A 12,711-nucleotide genomic window follows, 5' to 3' on the forward strand; every position below is an offset into this window, starting at 1 on the left:
GAACAGACACATTGGGAAGCAATTGTGAAATAGTCGATTTTACATTTCCCTTGAACTGATAAATGAGTTGACATTAGTCTGTCAGAATAGCTACTGACAACTGCAAGACAGACCCACATCTAAAAATGTATTAGATCTAAAAAAAACAACAAAAAAAAAACAACAAAAAAAGCCCTACAAAAACAAAAAAAAAACTTCAGGCTGTGTTTCTTTAAGTCTGTTTTTGTATGCGACGGTCACTGGGTCCAGAGCCATACATCTCCGGGACAAACTCTGTGACAAGTTTTCACTGCGCTGTTTGTGACAGGTGACAAAATGTGCGCGGAGTTAAAGTTTAAGTTTGTTTATACCGCCGTGAGGCAGGTCTCGGAGAACAGTGCTCAGGTCTGAGAGAACAGTGCTCAGGTCTGGGAGAGAAGTGCTCAGGTCTAAGAGAACAGTGCACAGGTCTGAGAGAACAGTGCTCAGGTCTGGGAGGACAGTGCTCAGGTCTGGGAGAACAGTGCTCAGGTCTGGGAAAACAGTGCTCAGGTCTGGGAGAACAGTGCTCAGGTCTGGGAGAACAGTGCTCAGGTCTGGGAGAACAGTGCTCAGGTCTGGGAGAACAGTGCTCAGGTCTGGGAGAACAGTCCTCAGGTCTGGGAGAACAGTGCTCAGGTCTGGGAAAACAGTGCTCAGGTCTGGGAGAACAGTGCTCAGGTCTGGGAGAACAGTGCTCAGGTCTGGGAAAACAGTGCTCAGGTCTGGGAAAACAGTGCTAAGGTCTAGGAGAACAGTGCTCAGGTCTGGGAGAACAGTGCTCAGGTCTGGGAAAACAGTGCTCAGGTCTGGGAGAACAGTGCTCAGGTCTGGGAGAACAGTGCTCAGGTCTGGGAAAACAATGCTCAGGTCTGGGAAAATAGTTCTCAGGTCTGGGAGAGAAGTGCTTACGTTTGGGAGAGAAGTGCTCAGGTCTGGGAGAGAAGTGCTCAGGTCTGGGAGAGAAGTGCTCAGGTCTGGGAGAGAAGTGCTCAGGTCTGGGAGAGAAGTGCTCAGGTCTGGGAAAGAAGTGCTCAGGTCTGGGTGAGAAGTGCTTACGTTTGGGAGAGAAGTGCTCAGGTCTGGGAGAGAAGTGCTTACGTTTGGGAGAGAAGTGCTCAGGTCTGGGAGAGAAGTGCTCAGGTCTGGGAGAGAAGTGCTCAGGTCTGGGAGAGAAGTGCTCAGGTCTGGGAGAGAAGTGCTCAGGTCTGTGAGAGAAGTGCTCAGGTCTGGGAGAGAAGTGCTCAGGTCTGGAAGAGAAGTGCTCAGGTCTGGGAGAGAAGTGCTTACGTTTGGGAGAGAAGTGCTCAGGTCTGGGAGAGAAGTGCTCAGGTCTGGGAGAGAAGTGCTCAGCTCTGGGAGAGAAGTGCTTACGTTTGGGAGAGAAATGCTCAGGTCTGGGAGAGAAGTGCTCAGGTCTGGGAGAGAAGTGCTCAGGTCTGGGAGAGAAGTGCTCAGGTCTGGGAGAGAAGTGCTCAGGTCTGGGAGAGAAGTGCTCAGGTCTGGGAGAGAAGTGCTCAGGTCTGGGAGAGAAGTGCTCAGGTCTGTGAGAAAAGTGCTCAGGTCTGGGAGAGAAGTGCTCAGGTCTGGGAGAGAAGTGCTCAGGTCTGGGAGAGAAGTGCTTACGTCTGGGAGAGAAGTGCTCAGGTCTGGGAGAGAAGTGCTTACGTCTGGGAGAGAAGTGCTCAGGTCTGGGAGAGAAGTGCTCAGGTCTGGGAGAGAAGTGCTCAGGTCTGGGAGAGAAGTGCTTACGTCTGGGAGAGAAGTGCTCAGGTTTGGGAGAGAAGTGCTCAGGTCTGGGAGAGAAGTGCTCAGGTCTGGGAGAGAAGTGCTCAGGTCTGGGAGAGAAGTGCTCAGGTCTGGGAGAGAAGTGCTCATGTCTGGAAGAGAAGTGCTCAGGTCTGGGAGAGAAGTGCTCAGGTCTGGGAGAGAAGTGCTTACGTCTGGGAGAGAAGTGCTCAGGTCTGGGAGAGAAGTGCTCAGGTCTGGGAGAGAAGTGCTTACGTCTGGGAGAGAAGTGCTTACGTCTGGGAGAGAAGTGCTCAGGTCTGGGAGAGAAGTGCTCAGGTCTGGGAGAGAAGTGCTCAGGTCTGGGAGAGAAGTGCTCAGGTCTGGGAGAGAAGTGCTCAGGTCTGGGAGAGAAGTGCTCAGGTCTGGGAGAGAAGTGCTCAGGTCTGGGAGAGAAGTGCTCAGGTCTGGGAGAAAATGTGCTCAGGTCTGGGAGAGAAGTGCGAAGATCTAAGGCAAACAAACATCGCATAGGCCTACAAACAATGCGGTGTAATCATGACATAATTAACTTGTGATGTAGTCATAGCATACAAACATGGGGTGTAGTCATAGCATACACACATGGGGTGTAGTCATAGCATACAAACATGGGGTGTAGTCATAGCATACAAACATGGGGTGTAGTCATAGCATACAAACATGGGGTGTAGTCATAGAATACAAACATGGGGTGTAGTCATAGCATACAAACATGGGGTGTAGTCATAGCATATAAACATGGGGTATAGTCATAGCATACAAACATGGGGTGTAGTCATGGCATACAAACATGGGGTGTAGTCATGGCATACAAACATGGGGTGTAGTCATAGCATACAAACATGGGGTGTAGTCATGGCATACAAACATCATCACTTTGAGAAATACTTTCATAGATAGTGGTAGATAGGTAGATAGCTAGACAGATAAACAGATATTTAGACAGAAGTCATACGGCCTATTTAAAGATGGACGAATTCTAATGTCCACACAAAGCTATTCTGCTATGTAAAGCACTGTCCCCATTGTTATGGAGTGTGTTTGTGTGTGTGTGTAAGTTTCTATGGTGATGGTGAGAAGCTTGGCAAAGCAAACAGCAAGACGTGGGGACAGTTGAAGACATTCGCCTAGAACCCTGAGGACCGGAGGAAGCTGGTTGGTGGCCTTTTCAAGTTATTTGAAGTTTTACGAGTTCAACTATACTACGCTTCCAGCGGTTTCGTTGTTTGGTGCTGTAAGTCAACGTCCGTCAACTACACCAATAGATCTATTTATGCGACGAGCTTTTCTCATGTCTTCATTACCCTACAGCAGAGTCAGCCTTTCAATATGGCGAGTGGGGCCCACCAGACTAATCTAAAGGACCCCGCACTAGCCCAGTGTCCCGCGTTTTGCTCAAGCCGCCCCTGGCAACATTTCAAAGTTCTGACCAGGTAAACATATATTCAATAGACCTCGGCAGGTGGACAGGTTCTCCCCATGTCTTTACAACACCATCAGACAGCACAAAGATCTACGCCAAATGCTGTACCTAAAACTTTTAACACCTGTAGCACCCTTCACCTCACGTGTTAGTCCATAAACTACTCTCCCCCCCCTTCGCCCTAACCTCTGTTCCCAAAGTTCGCCGGCCCTGGTTCATAACACAGAATTGTCTTAATAGATGGTGATGTTTAACCCCCAGTTTGTCCCACACTTCCAGTCGTGGTCTAATTTTAATCTTCATCTACCGGAAGTGCAAGAGCCGTAAATGTCCGGACATTTTGCTCAGGGATTTTTTTTTTTTTAAACTTCTACTTCGCTTCCTCCCATTTTAAAATAGGGTATGGAGTTTTGTTTTTGTTCTTTTCAAATAGTTGTGACGCAATGCTATTGAGACGAAGGGGAGATAAAGGAAGATGTTTCGGATCTAGCAGACGATCTTGCAGCAGACGATCTCGCAGGTGTTTTACTTTTGTAATGAACAAATACAGATTTCTTTTTCGCTTACTAAGAATATCAAATTTCACTCGCCTTAAAAATGAGTATTCTCTCACACATTTATTCTGATGATGTATTATCTACATTTAGAAACATTTTTGAACAAACTAATAAAAAACAGATGATCTTGTGCACAGGTGGTGCTGTGGGTAGGGGAAAAAAGAAATCATAAGGTAGTAATTATTAAAAAAAAAAACACAGGTTTATCTAAGGGAAAGAACTTCGCATTTACAACTATATCTTTCAATAATGCAGAAGTTATTTCCCTAATTTGATATGAAACAAAATAATTAATTATAAAAAATTTATTAACTAATTGATTTTTTTTTGTTATTGATTCATGTTTTGTTAGGTACAATGAATACTTGTTTAAGGTTTCAACTTGTCCGAGAATGGGTGTGAGAGAAATAACGTGTACAATTACTAAAGCGATGTAACCCTAAATATTTAGTCGTATTTGTGAAAATTGAAAGATTACTTTCCCTTGTTAGTATCAAACAAAATAATTAATTACCAGAAAATAATTGACTAATTGGTAAATTTAAAAAATTGATTCATGTTTTGTCTATGTGCAAAGTTTCAACTGAATCCGAGAACGGGTGTAGGAGAAATAACGTGCACAAACGTTTTACCAAACAGACAAACATACAGACAGACAGACAGACAGACAGATATAGCCTTGTAGAAACATTAATTATCTTATTTTCAAACATATTCTTTGGAATGTCAAAATAAAATGTAGATTTGTTCGTCACGAATGTGTTCAAATCACATGCACTCTACAGGCATTGAACAGACTTGGCGCATAATATGTTCAGACATATACGAGATCTTGTGTATTTTGTTCTTGATGTAAAAAGAAAAAAAAATCTATATCAATGCACCTCTATTTTTTTTATAAGTAAACTCCCCCCCCCTCCCCCCACATTTTTTCCCTCCAATCATTTCAATATTTTTCTCCAAGCGATGCATCATGGCGGTCGCACTCCCGACATGCCCCATCCATCATGGCTTCAATTTTCAAACGCACAGCTTCCAGCGCGCGAGAGTGAAACCTAACGAACTCCACTCGGAGTCAGCTCCGTGATGAGCATTTGGTCGCCCCCAGACAGCACGTGTAGTTAGGTTCAGTTTTCGTGGCCTTGTTGGGGATCAGATAACTCCTGCTAAATGTATAGATCCTAGATCTCAGTAGATTCAGTGCCCTTGTCTCTGTAGGAACAAGGAGGAGAGAACTTTCCCTTTTATAATTACTTTCCTCCACACTCTAATCAAAGAGGCGTTTTTTTTTCTCTTGTCGTTAAGCTTCAGAGGCGTAGCAAAGGATTTGGGGTGGGGAGGGGGACGGCTTGGCCTCTTTAGGAGCCCCTGCATTTTGACATTCGACATCATGACAATGAGATAATGTACTTCATAACTATATAAGTCTACTGTGTGGAATACATGCAAGATGGTCGCTAATTAATATAACAACACGAATGGCAAGATAACATGGCTTAATATTAAATGGAAATTTTTTTTTGACATTCAAGAGAGGGGCCAGGGGGATTTTCAAATTTGGACCCCCCACCTCCTCTACGCCACTGATGTGGTCCCACCAAATAAAAAGTGTAGATCTTGTACTTTAAACTAACACCAATAGTCAGTAAAGTAAAGGCTTTAAAAAAAAATTGAGCCGATATTGTCTTGTCTCATGAAGAGGGTAGACATTTTCAACTTCCTTTTTTAGAGGGGGAAACGACGTTTAAAATATCGGGAATAATGTCATTTTACTTGGTTAACAGTCAAACATCGGGAATAATGTCATTTTACTTGGTTAACAGTCAAACATAGGGAATAATGTCATTTTACTTGGTTAACAGTCAAACAGCGGGAATAATGTCATTTTACTTGGTTAACAGTCAAACATCGGGAATAATGTCATTTTACTTGGTTAACAGTCAAACATCGGGAATAATGTCATTTTACTTGGTTAACAGTCAAACATCTGGAATAATGTCATTTTACTTGGTTAACAGTCAAACATCTGGAATAATGTCATTTTACTTGGTTAACAGTCAAACATCGGGAATAATGTAATTTTACTTGGTTAACAGTCAAACATCGGGAATAATTTCATTTTACTTGGTTAACAGTCAAACATCGGGAATAATGTCATTTTACTTGGTTAACAGTCAAACATCGGGAATAATGTCATTTTACTTGGTTAACAGTCAAACATCGGGAATAATGTCATTTTACTTGGTTAACAGTCAAACATCGGGAATAATTTCATTTTACTTGGTTAACAGTCAAACATCGGGAATAATGTCATTTTACTTGGTTAACAGTCAAACATCGGGAATAATGTCATTTTACTTGGTTAACAGTCAAACATCTGGAATAATGTCATTTTACTTGGTTAACAGTCAAACATCTGGAATAATGTCATTTTACTTGGTTAACAGTCAAACATCGGGAATAATGTCATTTTACTTGGTTAACAGTTAAACATAGATTGTTAACTACAATCTTTTAAAAAAAAAGGACATTTCTCCGCCTCTTACTCCCTCCCCTTTGTCAGGACGTCGCGTCCTATTTAAGAGGACCTCACGCCCCTAGAAGTCCCAACAGTTTGTACTTTGTACTGTCACACTTAACGTGGTATAGATGTGTAGTATTGCGTACCGTTTGTGTCCGTGGTCAGTCGTGATTACACACTTGAAAGATTTTGAGTTTGATCAACGGAACATTTTGTTGTTCGTCCTTCATGTTCTTTTAGTCAGTCTTAGTGTAAAGTTTCGCCCACAGAAATGTAGAAATCTCTTTACCTGGACTTAGGTATCGCTTACAATTTTAATCTAGGCAATGCGGTTAAAGAAAAGGTAGAATGGAAAATCTTCTTTACACATGGTAAAATAAAATTAATAAAGTGAGTCTGGGAAAAATGTCTGCAATACCAGTGTGGATTACCTTGTTTAGCTGCAGTAGTTGGTCAGCACTCCTGCGACTTCAGCAGAGACTTACAGCCTACTAGCCTTCATGTGGACAAAACAAAACAGTGTCCATAGCCAGCTTTCCTGTGCCCTACCTACGAGGCGTGCCCAGACTGCTACAGTGGATGGGTTAAACCGTGACCATTCGTCACAGAAGGCCTCAACACTGACCTGAGACGTGGCAACGACCTATTCGTTTCTTCTTCTAACCAACGAGCTGGCCAGATACTTATGAAAATAGAAAGTTTGAAAGTTGTCTATTGCTAGTTTCAAATTTTTAGCTGCCGATTTAGTTCTATACAAAAGGCTAATCTTCTTTTAGGTTACTGTCCATATATATATATATATATATATATATATATATATATATATATATATATATATATATATATATATATATATATATATATATATAAAATTAATTATAACTAATTGATAAAATAATAGGTCAATTTTTTAAAAATTGATTCGTGTGTTGGCATCGACGTTGAATAATTGAGAAAAATTTCCACTTGATCCGTGAAGGGGAAATGGGAGACATAACGTGTATGAGATCCCAGACAGACAGACAGACAGTGACTTGATATAAGATTAGTGATAATGAAGGCACATCTTAAAAGAAATTAAGACGCATCTTTTCACTGAAGGACTTTTATTTGATCTCACTTTGCAACTTCAGATTTAATGTAAAACTTAAATTAAAAACAAATACATAAACAGCCGAATCGTAGAGTTTGTTTATTTTTAGTTTTTACCCCCCCCCCCGCCATTACTTCAACGTGTTTTTTTTATTTGGTCTGAACTTTCACCTGAATAGAAATCTGGCCAACGTGTTTCACCAATTCACAAGTACTTGCAAGTAAAACTTGATGCGACATCTGTAGGGCTGTCTTTTCTAGCGCAATCGTTTGCAAGATTGTGGAATTGATTGGATTTTTTTTTGTTCTTGTTAATTTTTTCCTTTTGTCCCTACTAGATCTAGTAAGTTGAACATGTAGACGTTATGTGGTGAAATCTTTATAGATTTTTTGATACGATGTAAGTGTTTATGGCGTTTAAAGTTTGTGTTTGTGTTGCTATTTGTGTTCGTACTTTGTTGCTTCATTTTGTATTTAATAAAAAAAATATTTTGATGGCTAGTCAGTTGTTCATTAATAAAATATACCAAGGTGTCACGTGGACAACGCAATACAAAAAAGTAGTGATTTGAAACAAACAAACAAACAAACAAACAAAAAAACACAATAACAATTCTCATTGTCGTTAGGTTTTGAATCCAAGACTTTAAGATTTTGTATTTTAATATTTTATCTCTTATTTGATTCAGTTAGCTCATCTTTTAAATACGTTGGCGGTGATTCATTAAGCATTTAACCAATTTTTAAATTGGGAACAAAATTATTTTAATGAATCAGACAGGAAAACCAGCGACTTAGCAGACAGCTGGAGGTCACTTACAAAGGTCGCGGGATAAACATTTGAGACCAAATGAAAATCCGCTGCCAAGGACAGACGTAGACGGCGAAAAGAAAATCTTAATCGACCACCGGCGGACAATCTTTATGCTTGTTATGGGTGTGGCAAAATATGTAGGTCACAGCAGGGGCTGGGTAGCCACGGGAAATACTGCACTCTTCATTAATCTTCGGACTCGAAGACAAACCTTATTATTAACATGCATGACTAGATTGACACATGAAATGCGTAGGACGTAATTATCTTTTCTTTTTTTTTTTTTTATTAAGTAACGTCTGTAATCTATGAGAAGACGAAGAAGGGAATTCTGTCAGAACAGGTTCGTCCAAAATTCCCCTATACAGATGTGTCAGACTATCATACTCCACAGAATCCTAGGCTTGATCATGTTTTTTGGATACTATTTCATCATAACTATCAATTATTAAGACCGTGGCCATTGAATGTGTTATCCATTTAGTCCTCGACAAAGACTTCAAAATTTTGAAATATCTTTGTTAAATAGATCTCCAACAAAACTCCCAATCGGCGTGTAAAGAAATGAAATAAAATAAACATTTCTTGAACAGTTCCAAAAGAGTTTAGTGTGCCTAAACAACAGTCCACTGCTACTCTACCAACAAGGTGCAGAGACTGACCAGCACATGGAACATTTCTAGCAAACTTGTTCATCTTCGATTTGATCTCTTGCATTCTCTTGTATTAGCCAGACATATTGGCAGCATTATCAGAGGACTGCCCCTGACACTACAGAGGACTGCCCCTGACACTACAGAGGACTGCCCCTGTTGCCCCTGACACTACAGAGGACTGCCCCTGACACTACAGAGGACTGCCCCTGACACTACAGAGGACTGCCCCTGACACTACAGAGGACTGCCCCTGACACTAATTAAAAATCTATTTTGCACTCGTTCTACTTTCTCCTGTGTACCTGGCCATCTCTAGGAAAGTTATCCAACGTTCGATAGCTAGCCCATCGAGACCATTGGTTATAGATGGCCTGAGTACTGACCTGCAACGTCACAACCAGTGGGCAATTTTGACCAATAACTCGCTGCCACGTCGAACAGACCTGTGACGTGGCAACGACCTATTGGACTAAACTGCCCACAGGTTGTGACGTAGCAGGCCAGTGTTCAGGCCTTCTATAATGATTGGACTCGAGCCTATCATCTAGTAGACAAGCTTTACCATAACATATACAGATATAGGATCGGTCTGAAGAAGGGTTTACAATAAACTTAAGTACCGTTTCTTAAATTATCCAAGTTTGAGTCTTTTAATTTTTATTCCATAATTTGGATTAATTTATCATATATTGTTTGAAAGGCCAGATAAGACATCTGATCCTTTATCCCCAAAATTTTTCAGGTGTTCTTTTAGAATTAAAGATTATTACAAAGAATTAAAGATTATTACAACCTAGTCCAAACCTAAACTCCAAACCTTAGGTCCAAACCTTCCGTACAACGCCTGGGTATGGTGATCAAACACACTCTAAATACTAGGTCTATATCTATTGAAAAGACAGAAAGTTCAACACATGCTCGAGTGTAGCGATTAAAAAAAATGATCAGTACTATATTGAATAATACATGTGATCATTCGGACGATATTTTGGGGGCACCCAATCTCTCGGGGCACTAAACTATGTTGCTTATACGTAAATCCAGCAGTAGATGCCTCCAGGCTGAAAACAACAACAAGTTTTGTTAGTTTCGTAATCATTTCTATATTTCTTCACAAGAATTTCAGAAAATATAAAAACTATTGTATTGAGAACCCTTCAGGACGTCAGAAAGTTGTAGTACACTCTAGTGGTGACTCTAGTCTATACTGGAGTTAGTTGGTTTTAGATATTTCCGATGCACATTTAGAATGGAAGATAATTAAATCCTGGCCCAAAATCACACGCAGGACGGCGGGGGTCGGCGGAGGGCAGTGTTCGAATCCTGGACCATCGTTAGGAGAGTCCATAGCGCAGACTGTCCTGGCACTCAGCCATGTGTTCTCTTAAAGTTACAATTCTAGAAGCATTCAGAATACAAAGTCACGAAACGTATAACGTATAGATTTTAAATGAATCAATATTTGTTTTATGAAATGAACTTTACTTTTAAAAATGTCTAACTATCTGAAAAGTTCACTGTAAAATGTTCAGAAGTGCAGAAATAAAAAAAAAGCGTTGAGAAGACTCTAACTACACACAAAACGGACGTCGCCATATTTCCGGGCGTTAGGTCGCGCGGTCCATTCTGTGACCCGACAGTTAACGAGAACCTCGCGTGTACCCAGCTGTAATTCCAGTGCCGGTTCCTCTATTTTTTCCCCATCGGTCCAAGCACTCGGCTTGACCACCAAACTGTTAATTGACCAAGTGTCTTTCACTGATTTTTTTTGGTGTCCATTTTGAGAATGTTTTTACGAGCTCCTCTCCACCCCCTCCCCCTCTTTGCCTTCATAGATTCCTTCCCCTCCTACCCCTCTCACCTAACGTGAGTTCTTGCGGGCCTGTGAGGTGCTTACGTTGAATGTTCTTAATTACTATATAGTTTAGAAATATATGAAATGAGAAAGTGGAATATTAACTCAGAATAAAACTTAAATACAACACAAAGCAAATCAAACAAATAAAAGAAAAAGAATTTTTTTTTCACGTGTAAATAAGACAGTTATACATATTTTATAAAGACTCAAAGGGATTTGTTTCTAAGCCATTCTCCTCAGCCAAATGGAGAGGAATCTCAAGCTGCCTGGACGCATATTCCCTCCTAACTCCCCCCACTCCCACGGGCCGATTTGAAGAATACTCCCGACCTTATAAAACAATAAAATGGTATTGGTATTGAAAAAAAATATTTGCATACACTTTTTGTTCCTGAGATCATGAAAAAACAAAACAAAAAAAAAACAAACAAAACAATAAGGTCATGTTTTACCTGGCCAATATCTGCACTACTTTGAAGCCTCTCTGCCTGCTTTAGTTATCGGAACATTAACTATAAAGTCTCTAACATCTGGTGCCAGATAAATCGTAGTCATAAACACGTTTTTTTTTTTTTTAAATTTCTATTTGAAAAGAAAGCTCTTTTTTTTTTTTTTAAAGTTATAAAGATCACCATCTGAAAGACGGAAAACGACCCCAGCTCTTTGGCTCCCTATGGGGTTACATTCAGTTTTGTATTGAGACTTACAGAAGTCTCCAATGGTTTGAGGAATGAATCTCTTTTGGTGCTCTTTACATTGTATGACGATGTGAAATATTTCTTGGGACTCCTAAGATATAGCGAATGTTGCCTATAGATAAATCCGGCCCTATCATTGTTAAATTTGTTTTTAAAAAAAGCTAACAATGTCAAAATACATTTCGTTCAGGATAATGAGGCTTATAAATAATTATTGTAATCATTCGTGAGACTGCAAAGAGCGAGAAATAGAGATCTATCCTTTGAAAAACGTCTTTGGGAATTAAAAAAAAAAAGTCCAAATCATGTGCCAGTTTCGTCTCTTATGAATCTTGTTTGTATAAGCACCGCCTCGATCACAAGATATATTGAGATTTATTCAATTTCAGTTAATATTCACGTTGAGGTTGCCCTGTTTTTATTTAAACATTGGCGAAATTTGCACTGGTAGAGAACCTTCCTCCTAAAGTGGGAACCCATCACCCTCAGTTTTTTTCTGGAACACCCTAAAAATATAAAATAAACAAAAACAACTCGCGCATGATCAGGTGATTAATTTCAATACTAAATTTCTGCTTAGGAAATACTGATGTGATACATACATATATTTTCGTAGCATGTAATTCACTACTTTCTCTCTTAAAAACTTGGTCCCTGGTGCTGCTATTCATGTATGTCTAATATATTTATGTATCACATTTGTTTCAGCACCTAGCTTCAACTCTATGTTTAGGAAATACAGGAATTCATTTTCGTTCAAAGTCTGCATAAAACAGATAAATCGTAATGCCTTAGAAATAGCAGCATTGCTCCACGGCTGACTTCTCCCCCCCCCCCCAGCCAGTATAAGGAGACGTACTTTTTTTCTGTTATATGAAAAAAAAAAAAAAAAAAAAAAAGCTGCGCTCAGTTTTTGTAGTGATATGCTATAAAGTTTCCCCACTGATGCTCCAAAATGGTAAGGCCAGTTAACAAAAGTGCTCGCTAATTTTTTTTTTTTTATGCCTTGAAAATGCCCTCGCCATCTTGGTCACATGATCTCTGACCCGGCGACCCATACGTCATGATGTCCACTCCATAATGGTCATCTACAGACACTGGTCAAACTAGTGGCACTTCACAGACGTGGACGTCAGCCCAATTCTTCGTTAATGGTCTGTGACTGCTCAGCGATGGTCAAGCGGCCGCCTGGAGAAGTCTGGGTAGAGAAGGGGAAGGAATGGTACTAAAATGACCACATGACCTTTTTTTTTTCGGGCCGAGCCTGACACGCCAGTTAGAAGCTATATTGGAAGCGTAAGTTG

The 12,711-nt window shown here is 40.4% G+C and overlaps 1 protein-coding gene across 1 annotated transcript; it reads left to right on the forward strand.

Annotated features, from left to right (window-relative positions):
- Positions 1–227: 227 nt before the first annotated feature.
- On the forward strand, positions 228–2,280 carry LOC129928962 (LWamide neuropeptides-like). The gene is made up of 3 exons (XM_056045569.1): positions 228–307; positions 462–678; positions 769–2,280. The coding sequence occupies exons 1-3, from the start codon at positions 228–230 to the stop codon at positions 2,278–2,280; spliced, it is 1,809 nt and encodes a 602-aa protein (XP_055901544.1).
- Positions 2,281–12,711: the final 10,431 nt, after the last annotated feature.

This window comes from Biomphalaria glabrata, chromosome 11, assembly GCF_947242115.1.
Source record: "Biomphalaria glabrata chromosome 11, xgBioGlab47.1, whole genome shotgun sequence".
NCBI lineage: Eukaryota > Metazoa > Mollusca > Gastropoda > Planorbidae > Biomphalaria > Biomphalaria glabrata.